Genomic DNA, 26570 nt, shown 5'->3' on the forward strand with positions numbered 1-26570 from the left:
CTCGAAATATGTTTTTATCCACTCCTAAAAATTATTTTTGCAGTCGATTTTCTCAAGATATCCTGCCGCGGATTTTCACCAGGTTGAGAAAAGAAAATCCAAGCAAACTAATAACTTTTGGCTAACAAAGTCTATACTGGGAGTGAACAAGTTGGCTCAGGCGCTACTAGCTATTGGGCCCGGTTTTCCCCCTTGAGTGCTTGAGCACTCGTCGCACCTCCCTGGGCTCTGTGCCGTAGCTTTCTAGGTCAGCGGCCATGCCAGCGATGCTCCGGCCACGCCGGTGGCCGTGACGAAACCAGCAAGGCAAGGCAACAGCCTCACCACGCCGAAGCCCCCACCCCACAGGTCCAGCGCGGCGGCTCGCCGGAGACGTCGACGCCGCGACCCGGGAAAGCAACGCGCCGGTCGCGGGGCGGTTAAATTCATATGTTACCACCGCGAGCGGCGGGCCCCGCTACCGTGCCGCACGGCCACGTAAGCCACCCCGTGGGCCCCCCACGTGCCTCTCTTCCGCAAAAGCCCCCGGGAGATGGCGGTTTTGCAAGCGGAAACATCCGGGCTTGAATGCACGGCCGCTTGGCGCCTGCCGTTCTTTTTGTCCCCACGGGGGGCCCACAAGTAAAATCTTGTTTCTCTCTCTTGCCGCGTCGAAACTATAATACTATTTGCTCTCCACTCTCTCCCTCTCTCTCTCTAATATCTCCCTCCCTCTCCTCGCCGCCGCTGCCCCGTGCCATGCTGCTACTGCTCCCTCCTTCCCTCTTCCACCTCCTCCTCCTCCAGCTGCTTCCTCTCTCTCCGTCTACCTAATATACTGTCCCTCGCCTTCTTTCTCTCTCCTCCCATCTCATCGCATCTCCTGTAGGCTGTAGCCCGCACGAGCCGTCGCGTCGTCTTGCCTCTCAGGCGCGGGCGCGGCGGCCCCACCACGACCGGCCGTGTCCTCCTACGAGGAGGGGGAGGGAGGGGTGCACCGGAGGCGGCGCGCTGGGCAGGGCCGGGCCGGCCGGGCGGATGGCATGAGCCGGCGGCGGCCCGGATGGTCCCGGCTCGGAACCTGCAGCTCCTCCGCGACGCGCATGCCGCGCCCTGCGCCGCCGCCGCCGCCGCCGCAGCAGCAGCAGCGGGCACCGGCGTGACCACGGCGCCGCCGAGCCACATGGCCCAGGAGCCCATCGACCACCACCACCACGAGCCGTCCAAACCGCCGCCGCCGCCGCCGCCGCAGGAGAGGCCGCAGGCGGACCACCACGAGGCCCGCGCCTTCGGGGACGCGCCGGCGCTGTGGCCGCTGCAGCACGCCCACCAGGAGGCCGCGGGCACCAGCGGGAGCAGCGGCGGCGCCGGGGACTGGCTCCGGCTCGGCCCCGCCCCGGCGTCCCCCGGCCCCACCGGCGCGGGCTCGCCGCTCGGTGCCTTCTCGGACCGCGCGCGGGGGCCGCCGCTGCTGCCGTCGCAGCCGCGAACGACGACGGCGGAGGCGCTGCCGGGCATGGGAGCCTTCCTGCGGCAGCCCGCGCCCGGCATTCCGCAGGCGTCGATAACCCTGCCCGCGCCGCGCGCCGGGCCGCCCTGGCTGCCGCTGTGGATGCCCGCGGCGGCGCCACCGCCGCTGATACCGCTCGGGCACCGCGCCTTCTACACGCCCGGCGCCGCCGCCTCCGGCCTCGACGCGATCAGGGTCGTCCTGCCACCGTCGGCCGCCGGCGTCTGGTTCCTGCTCCAGGCCGCACCCCACCAGTGAGTACACTACTACTGCACCATGCGAGCATTTCATGTGTTCCTCTCTCGCTTCTCTCTCTCTCTCCGGATCCGATTGTGGTGGTGCATTCATCCGCATGCTGTTTCGAATCGGTTATCACTTTTGGTCGATCGTGTGTTTTGATTTCACCTTCTCGAATCTCTTCGGATCCTTTTCTCCTCAAATTAACTTGGAACTTTTGATTGCTTCCTGCAGAGGGAGGGAACCATTCTTGCCTCAGATTCCGAGGAGCTACCTACGGATCAAGTACTATTTCTTTCCGAACCCATCCACTTCTTTAATCTGAACTTAGCTTGTCGGTGCATCATCAATCAAACATGCCATCCTAGCTGCATTTGGATTCTTAATTGTCATGCTTCGTCAATGCTCCTCCCCTTCCTCCTCACCAGAATCTTCATGCATGCAGTACAAAAATGCAATGAATTTGGTTGTTGAAACATACAGATTTTGACGATGTGGAAATCACGCATACTGTGCGGATGATGTTGCAGGGACGGGAGGGTGACAGTCCGGCTGCTGATCAAGTACCTGGCCGCCAAGCTTGGGCTGGAGGACGAATCAGAGGTGCAGTACGCCGTTCATCCCCTTCCTTGAAGCATTACTTACTAGTATTCGCGTTGTTGCTTCTTGTGTGGATGGTTTGGTTTCCATGCATCTTTATTCCCCCCCACTATTTTTTTCGTACGTGTCGTTGGGTGCTCTTTTTCTATGTTTTATTCCCCTTCTCTTTTTTCCCCTTACTTTCTTCTTCACACTTCATCGTGCATGCTTCCTTGCTTTCCCAACATCGGTGATGAAAGGAACTCGAGAGCTAGAAAAGGGAATCCTTGTACCATACAGATGTGGGACTACACACACATACATCCAGGTTTATATATTGCCAGCGTTTACATATATATAATATATATGTTAACTAGTGCGTGTGGTTATTAATTAATCTAAAAAAAATAGTGCGTGTGACAACATGTTAGCGAGCGAGCTAGTGAGGTCTTGTTCCTGTTGTAGGTGGGGGGTGCATGTCCTGGGCTGGCACATCAACCTCTCTCTCTCTCTCTCTCCCTCCCCACCACTTGACAAGAGAGTAGCTCTCTCGCCCATCCATCTCATAGCTAGAGAGAGAAAGTGATCTGATGAGGGGTTAGATAGACGGTTAGTTATCACCGGCTAGTGACGGACCTTGGCCTCTGCTTGCTGCCCCGTCCCTTCACCTGCATTTCTGGGCGCACGGTACACACACAAAAGCTCTCTTGAGCTGCGGCAGCAAAGAAGGCAAAGGAGGCTAGCGAGTAGCGAGAGCCCATCGAGACGCCCTTTCTGTATGTTCTTTCTTTTCCTACGCACCCCGTAGCTAGGCTCAGAAAATGGCCTGGGTGCCCATCATTGCCACTAAAGCCCTTTCTATTTTTCAGTCCTTTTTTTCGATTTTCTTGGCTTCCTCCTGATCGATCGATTCCTCCCATGGCGGCAGAGCCACGACGGCAGGGGCTCATGGATCGATCTGTAAATATATGTAGGGAACATGAGTAGATTTGTGCAAAGACGTACAGTGCCTGTGCGGCTGAATCTGCCGGCGTGTGCAAAAGTTTTGCGAGTGTGTGGTGAGTCGTGAGCGAGATAGATGGTGCCCTAGAAAGAGCCTCCTTCACCTACCATGCATCACTGAAAGCTATGCACCATCCTCACCTCTAGCTAGCTATACCTCAACGTATGTCAGGGAGCATCAAGTAGGGCTCTCGAGTGTCCTCTCTCTCTCCTCTCTTTCTCCCTCTACCGGCCCGTATATGTGCGTGTGGAGAGAGAAAGAGTGCTGGTCGTGCACACATACTCTCTCTCTCTCTCTCTTACAGTCTTACACACACAGAGAGACACAGACACACACCATTTCTTGCTGCTCCATCACTGGGAGATGGATCCTTTTCATAATGGCCTTGAGATCTTGCTTCCTTTTGCACTCGATGGGCCTAGCTCGCAAGCCTGCATATGCTCTCAGCAGCCGCGCAATGATAGGCTTCTTTTTGTTCAGGACTACACACGCATATACACGCCTCGCCGGCCGTAGCTTTGTTTTCTTTTTCATTAATTATCCACATTTCATTTCACACTACCATATATATAGTCCTAAAAAATGTACATATATATACTCTCTCTGCAATAATCAATCTCATTCAAAATTTTAAAATGAATTATAATATAATGGTCATGCATGGAATAATTAATCTTGCTCGCTCTTGTAGATTAGAACAGAAATACCAGAGAGTGCTAGCTCTAGCTAATACCTGCACCCATGCCATGTAGAGAGATGCCATTGCCATGCCAATGATGAAGGGGCGGCTAACTTTTCAGGTGGCTAATGCGCTTGCAATTCTGCACAATCATCAGATCTTAATTAGAAAATTGGTGCTGGTGCAACCGTATAAGCAACAACTGCAAATGAAAGATGCGTATACCCACGTAAGTGGAGTGTACAGGGTGACGTGTGGACGGTAATCCATGAGGGTACGGTCTAGGAATTGACGGGCTAACTGCCGGTCTGAAGCGTAAGTAGTATCCTAGACTTAAGTGCCACATAAATTTTTGTTTAGATTATTGATCATCAAAATGGTTCCGGCTTTAATTAACCTCCCAACAGAGGGAAGAATCAACAATAATCCATACTTATTACATGTAGTCGAAGCTTAATGCTACTTCCTCCGTTTTTTTTACATGCCGTATTAGGTTTGTCCGAAGTCAAATTTGGTCAAATAGAGGGAGTGCACGACTTTATGCAAGAGTTACTGAAACAAAAGACAACTTGATCACAGATCTGATAATTAAAGTGGTTCATGCTAGCTGGAAGATGTTTAATAAATGCTGTGTGAATTAAGGTAGCAGACAATTAAAGTCAATGCAAGCAGTACTAACTAATTGAACCAATTAGTCTTTTTGTTTCCCTTTATGAGGAATTGCAGTGTGATCAATTGTACATAGCTCTCGATTGGCGGCATGTGTGTTAGTTGTTAAGTGACACTAGGTTAAATTTAGATCATAAGTCAACTCGACCCTCTAGAATGAACAAATTGAAGCGGGGTGTGACTTGGAATGGCTCATAAAAAATATGCATGGTGTACCCGGCCCTTGGCTCCATTTTTTTTGCATATTTTTTTGATGTTCCGAAATAATCCAAAAAAAAAGGTGCTTGTTACAAAATATTGAGCTTAGTTCATCACTATTATTTTGGTCTCCTAGTTCTGCTGAATTGAAAATCCTTAAAGGAAAAATGAAAACAATGTGCTAAAATAGTTGTACTTGTTTTTCTGCTACATGCAATTAAATGCAAGCTAAACTTGTGACTAGAAATCTCATCTGAATTCGGAAAGAAGAATTTTAGTTCCACAAATTAATCTTATAGGACAAATATCTAGCAAAAGTGGGTCATATATAACATTTTTGTTAATATTTAGAAGTCCCTATTTGCAAAGTAGAATACTTATAACTTCCATGTCCTGTATCATCATACTTTTCGTTTCAACTATCACCCACCACGCGTGCACAATTTGGTACAAATATGTACTGCCAATCAAGTGAACATGCAGATTGATGGAACAAATGATTTTATTTTTAACTATCAGCTGTTGAATAATGGCCTAGCTACCTTCACCAACGCCATGCAAAGACTATTTTCTTTTTCCTGTACAAAGATGCCATGCAAATAAATATTCCTAAAGTCAACTTTGTCTCTATACCAACCAATTCTATATTATCTAAACTTTTTATCAACAATAATTGAGGATGTTCTTTCCGTAAAGAGAGGTTATTGGTTTTACTAGGTTGAAACATGTGTCAATCTTGAGTGGTGAAAGGCCTGCGTGACTTGCTAGGGATATGATGCATGTGGATTTAACAATGTACAAGAATATGGAATGTGACAATGCTTTAGTTAATAGGATATTAATGAGGGCTTAGTGGCAGGTCATAGCTAATCAAAAGATTCCATCTATTTATGCTTTAATATAGAAGTGTACTGGACATCATCACCAAACAGCTCCTCCACTTTCTATATGCCTATGCATTGTACTTTCTTCCTTGTCTCTACTAGCTTGATGCCCTTTTTTCCTTAGTTGTTATCCTAGTCGTGAAATTAATGCAGAGAGCATCTAGCCATACTACAGACAACCCTGAGCCGGGAAATTTGTAAGTGGTAGGACATCATCGACCGATTAAATTAGTTTGTGAATTATGATATTCAAAATTTATTGCCCACAGCACAAACAAAATGAATATTAATCTCTCATGGAAAGAGAAGAGATCAATAGAACACGAAACAAGAATTTTGTCAACAAATCGACACTGCGCTGGTTTTAGTTACTAATTTCTTGGTTTCTTTTTGGAGGTGGAGAGTAAAAGCGATGACACACACCCCTGTAACACCAGTAACTAACCCCTCACTACTCAAATTAAAACACCCCAAGCTAGTCATTGTTTTCTATACCAAATTAATATACAATGCAATGAGCCTCGTGAATGCTACTAATAATGTGCCGTCATGCTATCGTAGAGCTTACCACAGACCTCACTACTCTAGATTGTGAACCAAAACTATGTCTGTGATGTAGAGACGCATGATGTAAAGATTTCCTTTCACATCATACGACAAACTGACAAAGCTCAGATAAGAGTGAGCTGTATAGATTTATGCACCACTACACCACTACTAGCAGCAGTACTAGCAGCTGGGGTGGTGTGTGTTAGTGAGAAATACAAGGACGCTAAGTAGTGCTGCACTTTGTGTTGGATAGTATTAGACACACTCACCTTAGCTATGGCCAATGAAATGGATCCACAGGAGTACTAGTTTTATGCCCACATGATTAGCTTCCGAACAGAAAAAGGGAACGAAGAGAGAGCTAGAAATTAAAGAGAGAATGTGCGTGCATGGGAGTGGGGACACGCAAAAAACGCATGCACAGTTTGTCTAGAGAGAGAGCAAGAGAGAGGAGAATAATAGTAGCATGGCAAGTTGCCTCTGGTGAAGGGTAGCTAGTGAGAGGGCATCAGGCAATAGAAGGAAAGAAAGGGAGGGAATAGACGTATGAGCAAAAGCCAATAAGAGGACCACCAGCTCTCATGCATGCATCGTTCGTATACGTACGTGTCACGAACTGTCTCGATCAAGCCTGGAAACGGACGTGTCCCCTTCTTGATTTGCACTGTGCTGGTCCAGCCAATGCGTGTTTGGAGGAGTGGGTTGATTAAAATGCTGGAAGAATTGCATTGATCTACTAGCTAGTATAGCTTTTTAGTTTTAGAGGTAGCGAGCGAGCACTTCTTGGAACAAGGAGTTGTGGACAAGAGGGCACTGAATGGCTAGCTCCATGCTCGATCTCTCTTGCCTTTGCCATCACTTTCTCTCTCATGTATGCTTTGAGTTGGGGACCATGCATATGCCCTCTCTTTGAAAGACAGGAGAGAGATTGAAGCACTCGGTGCACCTACCAATCAAGGGGAAAATATTAGCAAATTAAGAAACCTAACACAACTGCAAATGAACACCTAATATGGGAGCATGCATTACACAATAAGTAGGCTCACCAGAATCGCTATGCAGTAGTGCACACCGGCATTTATTGTGTGCTCCATCCCCTCCAATTAGGGTGCGTTTAGTTCCCAAAAACGAAAATTTTTGGGTGTCCCATCAATGTTTGACCAGATGTCGGGAGGGTTTTTCGAACACTAATTAAAAAACTAATTTCAGAACTCACTTGGAAACCGCAAGACGAATCTTTTGAGGCCTTTGACCGCATCAACAGAACATATGGGTACTGTAGCACTTATGGCTAATCATGTCCTAATTAGGCTCAAAAGATTCGTCTCGTCGTGTACATCCAAACTGTATAATTAGTTTTGTTATTTAATTATATTTAGTGCTTCATACATGTGTTTCAAAGGGGAGGTGAAAATTTTTGGGTGAAAATTTTTGGGAACTAAACGGGCCCTTAGCCAATAGTTTAAGTGCAGAAAAAAAAAGAGCCTGTGATGATAGATTGTTTAACAATCTGGAAGAAGGACAAAGAAACTAGCGGTTGTTGGAGGGTACTTTTTTGTGGCCTTCGCCTAGCTCCCTAGAAAATATTCCCTGCTGGGGCAACCCGGCCCGGGGTGTGTGGTGATTGATGGATGCATGCCCATGCATGCGTGCATGTACCCACACGACCAAGTCTGGCCAAGCAAACGTGAACGGTGCACTGCCGCAGCCTGCCTGTAAACTAGTAGTACACTCCATATTCTGGTTGGTGAACCTTGCACATCAATCCAATTTCCATGCAAGTAGTACGCATGCATTTTTGTTTGACTTTTTTTTTTGTATTCTTGGCGAGTCTTATTTGTACTTGTATTGGAACGGTGGTTGCGAAATTGTACCACTACCTCAGTTTTTAAATTTGTGGCGTTTGCGATCGAACACGCTAATCGATCGGTTTGTAACATTGTATGTTTAAAAACAGAGGGAGTAATAACATAGTGCTTATTTGTATTAGACTTTTAGGCTTTTAGCTGATAGCAAGCAGCATGCAGCTGGTGATGAGTCACATTGGTGCATGTCGCAGCCGTAGCTCTTTGGGGGCAAAGGGACGTTGGACCTTCGCCGGCCGCGACCAGATTTGGCCACCGGATCGCAGGCCATTGCCAATTAAATGTAGCCATGACAGATTCTCGATCGTCATGTAGGTTAGGGACGACGACGCTCCTGTAAGGAAAAAAAACAAAGAAAAAAAACATCAATCCGTAGTAGTATATATCTGGCACTAGTTGTTTGGTTTCGGGCACAATTGTTGTAGGGATGTACTGCATCATCTTGCATAAAACTCACACGCTACGTGGCACCTAATTATTGGAAGGAATCTGATGATGACGATGCCCTCAAGAGCTGTTCATTTGTATATGTGTGCATTCCGGCCGGTGGTCTTTATATAATTCCCCTTGCTTGCCAAAGTGTTCCATCCGAAGCACGATCTAATGCCCGTCACTTATGTTTACGCACGATCGAGGGTGATGATCAATGAGACTAGCTAAAGATTCGTGTATATATTTGTATTTTATTTATTTGCAATAGGTGCTCCTTTCTTTTCTGTTTTGGCGTGCACTGCATGATTGCGTTTTTATAATCCCGCTCTTCTTGCCCTTGCTTGATTGGTGGAGGGTTGCATCCATGTAGAAAAATGCATCCCCACATGCATGATCATGTTAGACCTAGCTAGCACTAGGGCTTATTAGTCAATATTATTTTGATTCTTGTCCCATAGCTTGTTTCAGCTTGCAGGCATCGTTTACAATTAGCGCTAGTTATTGTTTCAGCAACTTTGAAATTAACTTTTTACCTACTGCTGATTCCTAGATAAAAGTAATCTTTAGCTCTAGGATAAATGAATTGACTGCCTTAATGTGGTGGAAATCAAACTTCCGAGGGTGATTATTGCTTTTCCTGCTCTATTGTTTGAGATTGCTTGGAAAGAATGATCGAATAAAGTTTTCATGAAAGAAACATATATAGTGTATTAAGTTACAAAGAGCATTATTTAACGTGCAAGAGTATAGATAATTAGAATTTACAGGTATCATCTAAGTATACTGTTTTTTGTTCTACGTTTCGTTGTACAGATTGATGAAGTTAATTTGTAGTTCTAGCAATGTCAGTGTTGCTACACAATGCTTGAGTTTCAACAATTAGTTCTAGATATTGCAACTTATCTGAACATCTGGTTTCCACATACATTACATTACTGTAGTGTGCAAAGCTAGTTGTAAAAATAGCTGTGCTGCAATGGAATCTTAGGATTCATGATTTGATATGGTTTTCATCTGTAGGATCATAACTAAATTTGTCATTTCTTGTAATAGATTTGCAAATATATGCAAGAGACATAATTCGCACTAGCATGCTATTCCCTTTTGTAGAATTCAGAATTTGATTGATTTCATTCGTTAGAACTTTGTTAATTTGCATTTTCTTGTGTTTGAGAATTTTTTTATCATTCTTTCAAGATTAAATTGTCATAATCAGCATGCTACAACTCATTTCATTTAACTTATATCAGGGAATAACTTAAAACTTAAATGTGCTTGCTCCTTCTCTTATGCATGCTAATTAGATGTAAATGATTGATTGCACTAGAGTAAACAGTAGAAAACAAAGATTCTTATAGCTATAAATAACAAAATTTGATTAGTCAAATCCTCTTTATATGGTGACTGTCCAGTTATAGTAGGTATATGGTACTTTTCCTTGTTTTTAGGCAATGGATGTGTATTGGACACTAGATTGATCACTAATTAGTTAATGGATGTGCAATAACTATCACAATGCTAATCTTGTTCTGAACACTTCATTGTCTATTCATAATGGTACCGTAGAGTTTTCAGTATTCGTACTTCCTTTGGTGTGTATGCAAAACGTACAAGTAATGATGCTTCCATTTTAGTACAACACTAACAATATAATGACAGATAGATGATTAAGTGAAAATGACTCTTTTATTACACAGTAATAAATTGACAGAAACAATAATGATTTCTTTATACTATAAAGATACGAGTATAGATTGGAGTTTTTTTTAAGGATTCATATACCTAAGATACAATTTCAGTCGATGCCACATAAGCATAGCTGACAAAAACATCCCCCATTGAATAAATTTGGAAATATTTGCGCGCGTGAGAGTATTTGGGAATATTACCTTCTTTTCTGAAGTATGAATTCATATATAGTGATTTCTTTTAAGTTGCACTATTCATCACATTGTGATGGAAAAGAGAGGAAAAGAAACATGTATGAAACTGAATGACCACTTTACCTTGGAGGAAGCAACTCAGACACAGCACTTGAATTGAGTTGGCGTCGGTGGAGGGGAGAGGTTGAGGGGTTGGACTTCATCCTGTAAACATGTCACCAGAAAGCGCCACTGATGTATGCACATTCCAATCTAGCATCTCTGCTGCAAACTCATCTTACAAGGAGTATTCTGCTGCAAACTCATAGAAATTTACCATATCCTTGGGCACTAATTATCGTCTTAATTAGCAGGTACCATGCAATTATTAGGTCAAATAGCATCTATTTTATTCAGTGAGTATGCATCACGAGGCCTATTTTAGGTTGCGCAGCATGATCTGCCGTCGACGTCAGCAATGTCGGTGGCGCTGTTTACCTAAAATAAAAAAAAGTTCAGAGTAGGGCCAGGCGTTGCTGTCATGCTATGGCATGTTAGGTAGGCAAGCACGGCCGTAATAGGCTAGTACAGCACCTGCACATCACGGGTGTGGCTTTGCTTGCTAACCCATGCATACTCCTGGACGATTTTGGGATGGAAGAATCAGCCAACCAATCAATCAACATTAGTCCTTTCCTGGACCATGCTTAGTTTGAATTTCCGTGTTGTTTATGGTACGTATTCAGTACGCTTAGCACTTGTTTTCAAGATCTAAACCATTGACTTGAGAGTCTAGGGTGATTGGTTAAACTAATGAGCAACGTACATGGCCGGTAAAGAAAACGAAAAAAACGGGGGAACAAACAGGCAGAGAAGAGGTTCCTGTTAGTTGTGCATCTCAGATCTGTGCTGGGTAATTTGAATACATGTTTTGGACTGCTTGCTCTTGAGATCTGTGCTTTGCAAGCACGTTTAGTGTGCTCTATTTTCTCCCGGATAAACCGTTTATATGTTGCAGTTAGGGGTGGTAATGGGCCATGGTCCTAGTGGCCTCTTCACAGCCCATCAAGTTCCTTACATTTTTTAGCTCAAAATTGTATAAGATTAGAACCCGGCCCTTAGATTTTCTAGTTCAAAATTTTGAGCCCTTTACCACCCCTAGTTGCAGACTTGCAGTAGGTTGTCTGGGCATCTCATCTCACTTATTTTTTAGATTAAGGAATCTCATCTCACTCATGTGGGGGAGAAGGTGATGCAGTGCCATTATCGCAAACTTACAGGGGAATCAGACATCGGGCGTCAGGGCACCATTCTGGGCGTGCATCTTTTCTGTGTTGTAGCCTTGCAGAGAGGGCATCGCCCATCGCGTTGCTAAGTTTTGCAATGCTCATGCCTGTTTTGTGCAGTGTGGGGTTGCTCCTAGGAGATACAAGAACCATCAGAACCCCATCACCATCTCACTCTTTTCCACGAATCATTAGAGTGCATCAGTGTGGAGTCGTATGCACACAATTTCAGTGCGAAACAATGCTTTTATGTGCTATCTGTTATCTGTCCAAGTCTTGAGTTTGTTCTCTGATGGCTGCGCTGAACTGAGCTGAAGTTACTGATCTGAACTGACGAAACATGCTTGTGTCTGATCTACCTGTGCAGGTGGAGATCACGTGCCGAGGGCGACCGCTCCCCGCGTTCCTGACCCTGCAGCATGTCCGGGACGGCATCTGGTGCCAGGGCGACGCTGCCGTCTCGCCGTCGGTGGCGCCACCGGACATGCCAGTCGCTAACCACCTCATGGTTTTGCAGTACGGCAGAAGGCCGTAGTAGACAGACAACAGACCACCAACCAACCCACACCCCCACCTCCGATGACAGAAATGTAGATCCTGGCATTCTGCCCCTCCTAACCACGGCTGTTGCCGGACCGGCAATAGGCAGCATGACGGACGACGACGAGCTCCCGACCGCCTGCGCTGGCTTGCCCGTGCGCCGCCGATGATCTGCTGAAGAACCACAGGAGAGGTGCGAAGCTATTTTTTTCCCCGCCGGTGACTGTCGGCGCGGCAGCTCATCGGCACACCGGAGGCCGTTTCTCTCCACACAAGTGCTGGAGAGAATGTAACAGCTTGGAAGTTGCGCCTGACAGAGAGTCTGACAATGCTGTGACGGCAAGAAGGGAATTGAGCCCACTGAAGAGTAACGACTTCCAAGCCATTTTGGCCTTGTTCACTTCACCTGATCTACTAATCTCCAGAGTTAAGCCGTTACATTTTGTTAATTAATTGTTAGTCCCTGTTGCTCGCTTCTGTTCTTTGTTGTGGAAGCAGCACATCTTGAAATGTTCCCGTTGCTAAAGGACTTGTCTTTCAGAGGGAAAACTTGACATCTCACTGATAATTATTCATTGATTCATGACTTGAACCCCTAGAAGCTAGCTCTTGTTTCTTTTGGCCATTAATTCAGTGGATTGTGCCACAGCAATTCAGTTGTAGCACCTTTCATGTCGCAGATGTGTACCATTTGCCCTTCTCTTCATATTTGTTGGAAAGTTCAGCAAGCAGTTGCAGACTTCTGGTGGAAGTTGCAGGCTTGGAGCTCCATCAGGGTCATTGTTCTTTCTTCAGATCTTCAGATTTTACATCTAACACACGTACATCTGTAAAGTGACTCAAACAAGAAGAAGGAACTATCCTTTTTCGCCTTTTGAACGGTCAGAGCAGGAAGAGCAAGTAACACTATAACAGCGCACATTACAGCAACAAAACAAGGTGAATCAGTCGGATGGAAAGCAGCACGTCAGACGTCAATGTGTCACCAAATGCGCTCCTCCCAGCAGAAGGCACTCTCTGGCGCCAGTAGCAGGTCGCCGTCATCAGTAGGAGCAGAGCCGAGGGTGATGCAGATGCTAAGGTGAGGTCAAGAGCGCCAAGCAACGGTACGCACAAGAGACGTCGACGCATGCCAGGACGCACCCACGTGTGTTCCGTCTCCGTGCGACGCTTGCACAGTTGCATCATTCTTTCATCTTTCACTTGGGAGAAAGTTCAAAAAGAAAAATAAGAAAAGGGAGTAGAGAGAGAATGATTGTACAAGCAAGATTGGAGACAGTCCAACGTACACGGCCACTGAGAAGGACAATGGAGATCAGTGCAGGGCAAGCATGGATAAACCTATACCCTGAGCTTCCCCTGAAGCAGCACTAAGGTCTAGGGATGAGCTTAACAAATGTTAAGCGGCCTGCACGCTCATTGCTCCCTTTATTTCCAAGATAATGGAAGTACAACTCCCTGGCTATGACAGCAGCGCCTGAACAACCGTCATGTCTGAATTCTGAACCCATCCGTCACCTGACGGGAACAGGATAATGATAACAAGGCTGCAGTAGCTGATACACTTGCTGAATTGTGTGTGATCTCTGATGCTGGCTCAGTGTAGCACCTACTACTCCTGTAGAGAAAAGAGGACGGACAAGTGGCGGCGGCAGGCCGGCCGGCGACCACACCGACGGATCATCGGAGGCGGCGCTTCGAAGGATGGGTGTCTTGACGAGACGGTGCAGAGGGCACGGAGAATCCACTGAAAACGAAGTGTACCTGTAAGTTCAGAGGCTTTCCGTGGCGGTCTCGATGCCGTCTCTGAATGCCGAGCCGGAGAGCGACCTTGCACTGGATCGGATGGATCTCTGGTCAGGCCATGGCCATCGCGTGCTGCCGTGCTGCATCAGCCCAGGTAAGGTTGACATCATCATCTACTGGCCATGGCCAAGTCGTCTCCGAAGCTTCCGGCACTGACGCAACGGCAGGTCGCCGGTCGATTTCCAGGCCTGTTTCAGTCTTGGTAATGATGACCATTAAGCTGCTGACACTGACCACTACTACTAGCCTATTGCTCACGTCAAATAGTCATGCACCGAAAAAAGAAAACAAGAAAAAAAAAAGAGAGAAGAGAGTAGATTCATCAGCAAGTACAGGAGTGGATGATCGGAAGGTTCCTTCCTGGCAGACTACTGTAAGCCGATCGCCCACATGCTAAATGTGGCCTGTCAGATGATAGGGAGGAGTGCTAATCCGCCCACTAACGAAGGCAGCAAACAGTGTTGGTTGAGGTGGACTGTCGGGAGCAGAGAAGGACCATCCATCAGCTCCCATGTTACTTGCAACCAATCGAGACAAGCGCAAGATACAGATCGAGCGAGGAGTAGTACTGTCGAAGTGGAGCTGCAAGTGGGAGCTCAGACTTAATGCAGCCTACTAATCCGTGCAGCTTCTGATCCCGGATTAGCAGAATGAGCACTAGCAGGCGGAGTTTGGGCTCCTGAAATCCATGGCGCGTCGGGATCACGCGCACTGATCGGAGAAGGTGACGGGGCAGCAACAACAGCTGATTGCTTGGGATCCATGCAATGGTCAGCAGCACGCCGCGTCGGCGTCGTCGTCATGCGTGCGTGGGGATACGCATTGCGATCGACATGGTGTAGCCGTCGCCCGTCGCCTTCGTCCTCGCCGTCGGCGGCGGCTCATCATTGCTTCCAAGGCTGGAGAGATCGAGCCATGGCGGTGGGGGTGGGAGCGCTTTGATGTGAACTAGTTTGTTAACTCGGGCTCCTGCACGAGCTAATTAGAATTAATATAAAAATAAGATCAAAGTTATCTATCTCACGCTCATACTCTAAAATGTATATTTTCATTATTTAGTTACAATAAATTTCATTTTGTGCACCTCCATATATATTCAATATATGTTTAGTTGAACTATTTATTTGTGAATTGGTGTTTTTATCTCTTCCATCATACATGAATATATTGTGACATATATCGTGGATAGTATTTTTATATAAATAATATATTAATAATGATAGAAATAGTAATTTTAGAATTTTATATTGGTGCACTATTATTATAATTATATAATTTAGATTCAGATTTATGAGTAATTTAACTTGTAACAATAATGACATAATTGGATAACTTATATGCAAATTTAGGGGAGTATTTGTATTATTTTTATTATGGCATACGTTGGCAATTTACACAAAGATTAGGGGTTACTTTAGTTTTTTTTATAATGGCAGAGGTGGGTAATTTAGATACATGTTTAGGGGGTTACTTTAGTCTATTTTCATAATGACAGAGGTGGGTAATTTATTAGGAAAGATAACAGATCCGATGATTATTATAATTAGAGTTGTTGGATTAATGACTGGATGTTTCTGATTTTTGTGATAATTTATAGGATTTTTCTATTTTTTCAGAGTGTCCACTCAGGATCCTAAGTGACTTCACGTGAAGCCTCCAAAAAAACCCTCCAATTAGTAATAGTAAGAAGGCACTTAGATTGCGGTTCGAGCGAGCTACTGGGGGGCAGATCCTTGATGAGACGCAACCAGGTAGTACTAGAGAATCCTGTGTGCCAACAGAATCCCTAGACTCGATGATGAAACAGAGCAGGCAGGATGTTGCAGATTTCACAAACTAAACTCCCATCATGTTGTGCTTGAGATGGTGAATGAGCCCAGGGCCTGAAAGGCAGAAACAACCTGGAGAGTGGATCGTGAGCAGGAGGCATCAGGCAGGTAGCAGTCGCGATGGCATGTGTCAGGAGACCGACGCCTCACCGGCCACATCGATCGATTAGTAGTAAGTAGATCATCGTGTTCTGCCAAAAAATAAGATCATCGTGTTAAGTGAGTGAGGGCTAGCATGCCACCAATCATCAGCGCCGATGGCGATGAAATGAAAGAGCTCTATTTTTTTTTCTTTTCGAGGGGGATGAAAGAGCTCAATTTTTTTTTGAGAGGGGGTTCAGCACCCCAGAACTAAATGTTTATAAAAGAGTTACACATGCCATCAGGCGGATCAGAAAACCAGACATACCGGCCGGTAGAACTGAAGAGCGTACTTCTCGCCAGAGTGTGAGCGTCAAAATTTGCATCCCTCCGTTCATGGGCGATCTCCATCATCTGAAAGGCCGCAGCACCTTCCTTAAGTTCCTTGACAATCTGGCCATAAACACCGGATGTGCTGCCTGCCATACCCCGAACTGCATTAGCACAGTCACTTGCCATCCGCACCCGGCTGAGTGATAGATCATTTGCTAGTGCCAGCCCTTCCCTGAGCGCCAGCACCTCCATGGTTTCCGGATCAGAGATACCCAACATAACCACTGCCGATGCCCCGAGGAATCTTCCTGCCCCATCTCTGGCGACGGCCGCTACAGAGGCCATCCTTGAATTTTTAGAGAGAGCCGCATCAACATTAAGCTTCGACATCCCGCCTGGGGGAGGAATCCACCTCGGTATCCTAGTTTCTGTTCTTTGCCTCGCCGCTGGTTGAGGTTGTGAGAGATCCAGATCGGCAATAAATCTTTTCACAAAATTGTGTGTCGATAATGGGCTCTGGAATGTGTCTTCGTATACAGCCTTCCTTCTAGCATGCCAAAGCGCCCATAGTGTCACCATCGTTCTCCTTGACTCCTCTCTCGGCAGAGAGGAGATAACTGCTGCCAACCATGCCTTCGGATTCTGCTCTTGGATGTTGCATATATGTTCTACAGTCTCCTCTTTTGCCAAGGCCCAGACGCATCTGACCATATTGCACTCCAACAGAGAGTGTTTCCAAGAATCTGGTTCACCACATATCAGGCAGCCTGCCTGCTCTGCCATATGTCGCCGATGGAGTACATCTGCTGTTGGGATCAAGTGCCTTGCCAGTCTCCACAGAAACACCCTGATTTTAGAGGGAACTTTTAGCTGCCAGATGGCTGACCACTCCTGCTCATCTGCCTCAACGTTTGAATGTCCCGGCTTATTCTCCAGCCATGCAGTAACATTCTCTTGTCTCTGAACTAGCATATGGTACGCTGACCGTACCGAGAACAAGCCAAACTTCTCGTAATGCCAAGCCCAGAAATCATCATACCTTCTCATTGGGAGGGGAATACAGCTAGCTACCTCTGCATCCATCGGTGTGAGGAATTGTTGCAACTTAGCATGATCCCATCCTAGAGTTAGTGGATCAATCAGCTCCTTGACCAGCTGCGGGGTGTCTGGTCGAGGACAACTAAACGGCCGGAGCTGGCCGTCACGGGGCAGCCAGTTTGTTCTCCAAATATTTGTTGTTTCTCCCGAGCCAATTCTACTGATAATACCATGTGCCAAAACCTCCTTGCCTTCACTGATAGCTCGCCAAACACGTGATAGCGATACACCTAACCCGGCCTCCAGGAAATCCACATTAGGATAATAAACAGCTTTAAGAACCCGTGCACTGAGAGAGCTGGGCTCCTTCAAGATGCACCATGCCTGTCTTGTCAGTAGAGCAAGATTGAACATCTCGATATCTCTGAATCCGAGTCCTCCCCACCTCTTGGGCTTGATCATATCATCCCAAGCGACCCAACAAGGTTTCCTCTTGCCGTCTGTGCTCCCCCACCAGAAGCTCCTCACAATCCCATTGATGTGTTCACACAAGCCTCTTGGTAGTTTAAAGCACGACATAGAGTACGTCGGTATTGCTTGCGCAACTGCCTTGATGAGAACTTCTTTCCCACCTTCTGACAAAGAGTGTTCCATCCAGCCCTGAACCCTCTTCCAAACTCTGTCTTTTAGGTATTTGAAAGCATCATTGACAGACCCGCCAACATCAGATGGCATTCCTAGGTATTTTTCGCTCACAGATTCATTCTGGACATTCAGCAATGTCTTGATCTCCTCCCTGGTACTGTTTGAAACCCCTTTGGCAAAATGGATTGAAGACTTATCCATATTAATCTGTTGGCCCGATGCTCGACAATAGGTTTCCATCACGTCATTAATCTCCTAGGCATTCTCAGTATTTGCTCCAAAAAACAGCAGGCTATCATCCGCGAAGAGTAGATGGCTTACCACCGGAGCCGATGGAGCCACCTTGATACCTTTAAGCGTCGATGATCGAAGTCTTGAGTTTAAGAGGCACGACAGGCCCTCTGCTGCCAAAAGAAACAAATACGGAGAGATAGGATCGCCCTGACGGATCCCCCTTGTCGGCTTAAAAGAGCTGAGACGTTCTCCATTGAATAGAACAGAGAAAGAAACAGTAGAAATCAAATGCATTACCATGTCGACCCATAAATGATGAAAACCAAGTTTGGTCATGATAGCACGTAGATAACTCCACTCCACACGATCATATGCTTTCCTCATGTCCAGCTTCAGCGCACAACATCGTTTGTCTCGCTTCCTCTTCTTTTTCATAAAATGCAAGCACTCATATGCTGTGATAACATTATCCGTGATAAGTCGGCCGGGAACAAAGGCTGACTGTTCCTCGGAGATGATCTGGGGTAGCACGAGCTTCAGGCGGTTTGCAGCCACTTTTGATGCGATTTTATAAATCACATTGCACAGACTGATGGGACGGAACTGTGCCAAGTCCTCCGGGCTTGCAACTTTTGGTATGAGCACAATCAATGTATCATTAACACTTGACGAATCATCATCTCCCTTCAGGATACACAAAACTATCTCGGTGACCTCTTCGCCACATATGCTCCAATTTCTTTGGAAAAAATGTGCTGGCAAGCCGTCTGGCCCCGGTGCCTTGGTAGGAAACATCTGGAAGAGAGCCGCCTTTACTTCTTGCTCACTAAATGGCGCAAGGAGATTGTCATTCATTTCTGCCGTTACCTTGACTGGCACCGTATTTAGCACTGCCTCCATATTTTCAATGCCTTCAGACTTGTACAAATCCAGATAGAAGGACGAAGCTAAGCTGCCCATCTCCTGTACGTCCTCACTTAAATGCCCATCCACTCTTTTCAGCCTTGTAATTCTATTCTTTTTTCGTCGCTGGCACGCTCGCAGATGGAAGAAATGAGTATTCTTGTCACCTGCTGCTAACCATGTTATTCTTGACCTTTGTTGCCACATAATCTCCTCCCTGTGATACAGCTCAACCAGTTTGTCAGTGATCTTGCATTCAATATACGATGGCCCAGTGCGGGTGGGGTCAGCCTGTAATTTCTCCAGTTCCTCTTTCAGGTGTTGAATCTCCAAGCGTACATTACCAAATATTGTCCGGCCCTAGCCTTCCATCTTACTTGTCACGATAGCTATTTTCCGTTGCAATTCCTGCACCGTCCGAGCCTTCCCCTCTTCCTGCCAAGTGTCTGTTATCCATGTGGAAAATTCTTCATGCGATTCCCACATGGTTTCATACCTGAACAGCTTCTTGCCTATTTGTTTCCGTTTTCCTCCCACCTCCTGGCGCCACAGCAACAATATGGGGCCGTGATCCGAAGCTGCAGCTGCCAGGTTGCGCACAGTGGCAAACGGAAAGAGGGAGTTCCACACCGGAGTAGCCAGAGCACGATCAAGACGCACTCGGCAATAACTTCCCCCGTCACTTTCTTCTCAAAAGTCCATCTGCGCCCTTCAAAACCAAGGTCATAAAGGCCGCATACATCCACCATCTCTTGGAAGCCTTGAATCTGGCCATAGCTTCGTTCCTGCACTCCTTCATGCTCCGATTGATGTAAAACTTCATTAAAATCACCAATGCACACCCACGGCAAGGCATTAGATGATTTTATATGCTTTAACATGTTCCACGTTTTAAACCTCTCACTTGTTTGTGCTTCCCCATACACACAAGTTAACCTCCATGGATCGCCCACAGCTTCTGTTACAGAAACGTCGATATGGTATTGTGAGTATGGTAAGATCTCTACCTTTATTGTATTGTTCCAAAAGATCCCCAAACCGCCACTGCGGTCAGAGCTGCTTACAACAAAAGCATTATCATAACCTAAGGTGCTCTTAAGACCTTCAACACGTGCTTTATGAACTTGTGTTTCCAGCACACAAAGCACGGACGGGGCAAAACGCTTCGCTAGTTCGCGGAGCTCCTTCACTGTCGCAGCATTGCCTAAGCCGCGACAGTTCCAACTGAGGCAACTCATCGTGCTCGACGGTCCTCTCCTAGAGAGGCCGCCCTATCTTTTGTTGGAGATTTTATTGCCCCTTCCTCCACCACCGACGACGCTTCCTTGTCTCTTGCCTCCTTCATCCTCTTTTCAACTACACGAAAAGCAGCAGAAGGCGTCTTAGGGCTACCACCTGCAGAATCCTAAATTCTCACCTCTCGCCAAGGCCGGGCAGCTGCGCTAGGGTAGCCCCTTTGTCAGCCCGAGCGAGGGGGAGGCAGGACTGCGGGGTAGACGTGATCCCTTCGCCGGCGACGAGATCACCGCCGAAGTCGCAAACCCTAGGAAGCCCTAGGTCGCTGGCATAGATGAAAATCCCTGCTGCTGTTCTATGAAAGAGCTCAAATGGACTCGTTGAGGATATGCATGGGCCTAAAAGGGAAGATGGGCCACATTACTTGCAATTGAAACACCTTCAGACCAAAATTTACAGCACCAGGAGATCCACCTCATTGCAGCCCAAAGAGATGCCGAGCTGAGTTCTAAGTGGGCTTTCACAGTGCCCCAAAGGCCCAAACCAGGCCCAAATGGGAGGCCGCAAGCAAGCCACGCTATATATAAGCACGCGCAAACGGCCTACAAAAACCCTAGCCCCCGGCCGCCGCCAGCCCTCGCCCTCTTCCAAACCCTACCCGCACCCCCGCCGCCGCCGCCATGCCGCCGAAGCTCGACCCGTCGCAGGTGGTGGAGGTCTTCGTCCGCGTGACGGGCGGCGAGGTCGGCGCGGCGTCGTCGCTGGCGCCCAAGATCGGCCCGCTCGGGCTCTCCCCGAAGAAGATCGGTGAGGACATCGCCAAGGAGACGGCCAAGGATTGGAAGGGCCTCCGCGTCACCGTCAAGCTCACCGTCCAGAACCGCCAGGCCAAGGTCTCGGTCGTGCCCTCCGCCGCCGCGCTCGTCATCAAGGCGCTCAAGGAGCCCGAGAGGGACAGGAAGAAGGTCAAGAACATCAAGCACAGCGGCAACATCAGCCTCGACGACGTCGTCGAGATCGCCAGGACCATGAGGGCTAGGTCCATGGCCAAGGAGATGGCCGGGACCGTCAAGGAGATCCTCGGCACCTGCGTCAGCGTCGGGTGCACCGTCGACGGCAAGGACCCCAAGGACCTGCAGCAGGAGATTGACGACGGCGAGGTCGAGATCCCCTCAGCTTAAAGGTGAAATTCATCATCACCTCTTGTCTTCTTGTACATTACTGCTACTTTGTGATTACTATCAGTGCGCTGCTGGATCGCTAGAAGTTAGATGAGACCGATGCATTGATTACTAAATTTAGATGAGACCAATAATATTCCTGTGAGGTGTGGTAACATTTAGATGAGACTAATGTTAGTGTTGCTGTGTACATTTAGGCTCTAGGATTTGTTTCTGCACTTCGCGGAAAGCCTAATACAGTACCAATGCATTCTTTAGCGTGGATTGTGATGTGATTGTTAGGTCAAAGCTAAACAATCTTCCCAGGCATGCTGGAGGAATTTGACAATTTACCAGTTCAAAGAACTGGCTTCGCCAGTTTACCCCTCCAAACATTAGATTCGCTAGTTTACCACTCCAAGCATTGCCACCTCGTCTTTTGTTACCACTTGACCTTTTTGCCCTCGTCTGTTATCTCCCTCGGTTCCTCCCCTTCCGTTCGTGCAGGCCAAAGCCGCCGTCGGCAGGCAGGCAGCCATCTCGTCTCCGACGACAAGCGCGATAAGCCGATAAGGAGGTGCCCATGGCCACGCAGCACGCCCGCAACGCCCGAGCTCGCGCGCGCCACTCAACCTTACCCGCGAGCTTGAGGTCCCCCACAGCCGAGCAGCTCGCTGGAGATGCCTGATCTCGCGCCATGGCGGTGGAGCGGGCAGAGGGCGGGGGCTGCAGCGCCTGGCGGCGGCCTGCTCCCCGCGCGGCCAGTGGAGGAGGGGGCGGGGCCTGCAACGCCCGGCGGCGGCGCCAGGCCGTGGGCCGCTAGCTCCCCACGCAGGAACAGGAGGAGGGAGGCAAGGGCAGCAGCATCACGAGCACCACGGCAAGAAGAGCAAGGTGGATGAGTCGAATGACGACACAGAAGACGCCGCCGCCGCCGTGGTCAAGGACGGCAACCCCAGGAAGAAGAACGGCGAGCTGCGGGTACAGCCATGCGCAGTCGCAGAGGCGTTCGCTGTGCTGAGGAAGATGGAGAGGTGGAGAAGAAGGATCTGACCTGTGGGGTCAGGGGTAAGATGGTCGTAGCGGTGAGATAATCAAAGTGGCAGTGTTTCGGATGGTAAATGGGCGAAGCCAATGTTTACGGGGGTAAACTGGCGAAACCAGTTGTTTGAACTGGTAAATCGGCAAATTCCTTGGCATGCTGTATTACAATGATTACTTAGTGATGTTGAATGATGGTCTGATGAACTGTTTGTTCTTTGCTAAATTGTTTCCTGGATCTTGAGCATGTTTGTTGTTTGGGAATTGGCTGTTCCACTCTAGTCAATGAACACGTCATTGTGGTGACATTTGGTCAGTCAATGAGCTTCTATAGGTCTCTGTGCCTGATGCTGGATCATATATTCTCCAATTAACTGTTGTGTTTTCATTGCATAATTTGCCCTGCTTCTAGACATGAATTCAGCATCATGGTTTGAATTATTTTCAATGCTTACTTTAAAACAATAATACACCATGAGTCTACATGTGATTGATAAATGGCAATAGTTACTACTCGCCGCTGTTTTTCTCATCATGTTATGTAGAAACCCTTTTGGCATATAATTTACTTATTTCATTTGTTCTGTATGCAGGCTAAGTAGATTGTCATTGATGCTGCTGAAGTGGTGCTCTGTTCTGCATGCTGTTGTTGTACCTTACCAAACAATGTGATTCCACCTTTTTTTTACTACCGCTATTAGTGTTGTCCTGTGAGAGAACTCAATGTTATTACTGCATCCTTTTCCATTGGGAGTCCGGAATGGAGACTTTCAAACACATCTGCAACTTACGCCTCATGTTTTGGTGTTTGTTTACTGATCCTTTTTGACCAATTTTGAAGGCAATTCGCTAGAGGGTGTTCTTTGGTGACTGTGCCCTTGGGGTTTGTTTGGTTGATTTCTACAAAGAGGATTGGGGTGGATTCCGACTTGTAAGGCATTTAATCCCCAGTACTACCCACCACCAAACTGAACACGTCCACACAACTGCAAAACGTTAACAACATGCAGTCATTCAAGATTTGTAGTTGCCATTTCATACTGCCAGTAACCATGGCCACACGTTTGCCGATCGCCCAAGCCTGATCAGTTTCTTGGGAAGTCTGAATTTCATCAGGTTTCCTCAGATTCGGACTGTGTTAGTGGAGAGGTGAGGAAACTCTGCTTGTATATATGGGGGCGCTACTTCTTCTCCACCTCTATTCTTCTACAAAAGGGCTCTTGGGAGCCGGTGACCTAGGCGCCGATTGGAAGGGCTCGTGCCTTTTCTGAAACGGCTCTGGGGAGCTGGTGGATTTATCAGCTTCGAGTTTATTTTAGAAACAGCTTCAAGTTCATTTTAGAAACGGCTTTCAGATTCTACGCCTTACATGGCGGGCTTGCATACTACAGGTCCGCCCTTGTTTGTGGGAATAATAATAATAATAATAATAATAATAATAATAATAATAATAATAATAATAATAATAATAATAATAATAATAATAATAATAATAATAAAATCCCGTACTGTTTTGTTGGAAGCCCATATTAGATGTGCTTTAGCCTTGTGTGTTTGTAATTGGGGGCTTTGTCCAGCAACAAGCCACCCGATCACACCATAGCAGCAAGAAGCCAACGACATCCTGTGGCTCACACTGACAGTGTTAATGGAGAGCACAGCGCCACAGCTATTAGGACCGGACCGTTTATAAATTTAACCAATGGAGCCCTGGGTTGACGGTTCGAGTGAGGCAAAGGTATCATGCTTGTCTACCTTGGGTAGAGGCGGCATTCTTGTTTTTTCGTGGCATAGCCACAGTATTTACCCTACCTGCAACAGTTGATAAATACTGTAGATATATGCATGCATGGCTTCATTGAAGCTTGGCCTCCATTGTAGGAATATATGCATGCATGGCTTCATTATTGAAGCTTGGACTCCATTGTAGGAATATATTCACTCTGTTCGGCTGGCTTGTCAGCCAACCAGCCAGCAGTGTTTTTCTCTCACACCAAATCAACACCAGCCATCAGCTACCAGCCAGCCAGCAATATTTTTCTCTCACAACAAATTAGCACCAGCCACAGCCAGCCGAACAGAGTGATTGTTTCGACCGACCATAAGAAGAATTTTTCCCTGCTGTGAAATGAATCTCTTTATATTCCTGTTTTTTTAAATTGCCATATACTGACCAAAAAAGGGACAGTAGATGGTCTTGCTGTGAAAGCACAGGTCTTCCATTGCGTACTTCCTTTCAGTTGTTGGCTTACTATATCTCTGGACACTTTAGCATAAGACAATGTACTACGTCCTATCTACCTTAACCCTTGATCAATTGAGATGTCTTTATTCTGGACATATATGTATATTATCATTCACTGTTGCATACTTACTGCAGCCACAAGTTCTGAAACACAGGTGACATAAAACCTCCGTGCAAAATGATGGGACAAGGATTCTGCCAAAGAGCCCCTCTTTGTCAGGTATTCCTTGATATTCATTATACAGCTTTGCAGAGCAGGTATAAGGTTTCACTGATGCTTTTCGTTACCTATTCTTTGTCACTTACGCTAATTTGTGCAGCCATTCTAAAAAAATATGGTGCCTGATATCTTTCCTTGGATAAAATCTAGAGTCTGTATCTTTTTGCAATTTTTTTTTTTTGCAATTCATGTGTTGTGTTGCTGATGGCTTATCCCACACATTATTCTTACGGGTAGTTGCTATCAGAAGTGCAGTTTCATACCTATACAATACACAATGCTTTGCTTTCGATAGTTGCGCTATTTATCAATGCCTAGCCTAACTGCTCTACTCATACTCGCAGGAATCAGCAATGCGCGGCCTGCAACATAAACGTAAAGCTACCCTTCAGGGTCATCCAAGTTCAGGTCAGGTGGTTGTTCATGGATATGTATGCTTACTTTTCCTGCTTTACGGCAAGGTTTTAGCTTGTTTCCTATAGGGGCCATCAAGAACTCTTAGTTTGTTACTCTACACTGCAGAGACCTCCAATGTCAAACAGCTAAGACAAGCATCCGCCTTTTTATTGCCTCATGGAGAATCAGAGTCAACATCACACATGCCACACCGCGAAGTAGTGCTTAGGTATCATCACATGTCGCTACCTACATGATAATGCACATAACTCGGCTGCTGCTCAACCTTCTTACGGTATTCATGTTGTTGCCATCCGGCCCTTTTTGACAACCCTACAAGCGCCATCGTTGACTCCAAGGTAAATCATCATTGTTTGATGTCTGTTCTATTATGTTGCATGTTACTATCTATATTCCACATTCATTGTTACTACAGTTCCATATATACTGTATTACACATAAACCATGGGTCTATGTTTACATAGCTTATTCCCTCGCAAAGTCTCATTGTTATTAGTCCAGTTTCATATATACTGTATTATATAAATGTTTAATTTTCTTTTCTCATGAGAAGTAGTAATCTGAAGTATCTCTTCGACTTAATTCTCACAACAATTATTTCCTGCACTGCTCTGCAATTAACATATTAATTTACCTTGCTAATTATGTTCTCCACTATGACATGCATCTAGCAAACTGATATTTGCTCTGCTCTGTGACTTACATATTCATTTACAATGCTAATTTGGCTCTCTAACTAGCATATTAATTTACCTGTGCCATCCTGTTGGGACAAGGGGGCATACAACACTTAAAGTTGGACAAGTTACCGGTCAGACAAAAAATCGAGGGAGATGCTGTAATTCTTGACAGACTAATCTGCTCTCTTAATCTTTCTCTAAGTTCCTAATCCTTATTTGCATGGAATTATACTGTCAGCATCAACCTTCTCTGGTGACTCTTTCCTAGTTGATCTGCTTCTCGGGACGAAATTCTTTTAAGGGGAGGGCTGTAACACCCAGGGTGTTAATTTTGTGCATTAGTCTCTAATCATCACTTAAGCATGGTCATTAGTGTTAATCAAGCTGGCTTTGTTTAATTCAGTCTTGGCCGAGCTTTATGTGCGTTTTT

At 46.5% G+C, this 26570-nt stretch overlaps 2 protein-coding genes and 1 long non-coding RNA gene across 3 annotated transcripts; all 3 read left to right on the forward strand.

The window, feature by feature from the left end:
* Positions 1-687: 687 nt before the first annotated feature.
* Positions 688-12944, forward strand: LOC120682791 (protein LAX PANICLE 2-like). Its single transcript, XM_039964802.1, has 4 exons — positions 688-1743; positions 1961-2011; positions 2257-2329; positions 12100-12944. Exons 1-4 carry the CDS (start codon positions 1043-1045, stop codon positions 12265-12267), a joined length of 993 nt encoding a protein of 330 aa, XP_039820736.1. The 5' UTR covers positions 688-1042; the 3' UTR covers positions 12268-12944.
* Positions 12945-20994: 8050 nt separating this feature from the next.
* LOC120682358 (60S ribosomal protein L12-1) lies at positions 20995-23408 on the forward strand. The gene is made up of 2 exons (XM_039964212.1): positions 20995-21560; positions 23172-23408. Exon 1 carries the CDS (start codon positions 21058-21060, stop codon positions 21556-21558), a length of 501 nt encoding a protein of 166 aa, XP_039820146.1. The 5' UTR covers positions 20995-21057; the 3' UTR covers positions 21559-21560; positions 23172-23408.
* A 679-nt stretch (positions 23409-24087) lies between these two features.
* Positions 24088-26570, forward strand: LOC120683037. The gene is made up of 3 exons (XR_005678667.1): positions 24088-25043; positions 25388-25451; positions 25566-26570. It is a non-coding gene; the product is annotated as an uncharacterized LOC120683037 (long non-coding RNA).

The sequence above is a fragment of the Panicum virgatum genome, chromosome 7N (genome assembly GCF_016808335.1).
Source record: "Panicum virgatum strain AP13 chromosome 7N, P.virgatum_v5, whole genome shotgun sequence".
NCBI lineage: Eukaryota > Viridiplantae > Streptophyta > Magnoliopsida > Poales > Poaceae > Panicum > Panicum virgatum.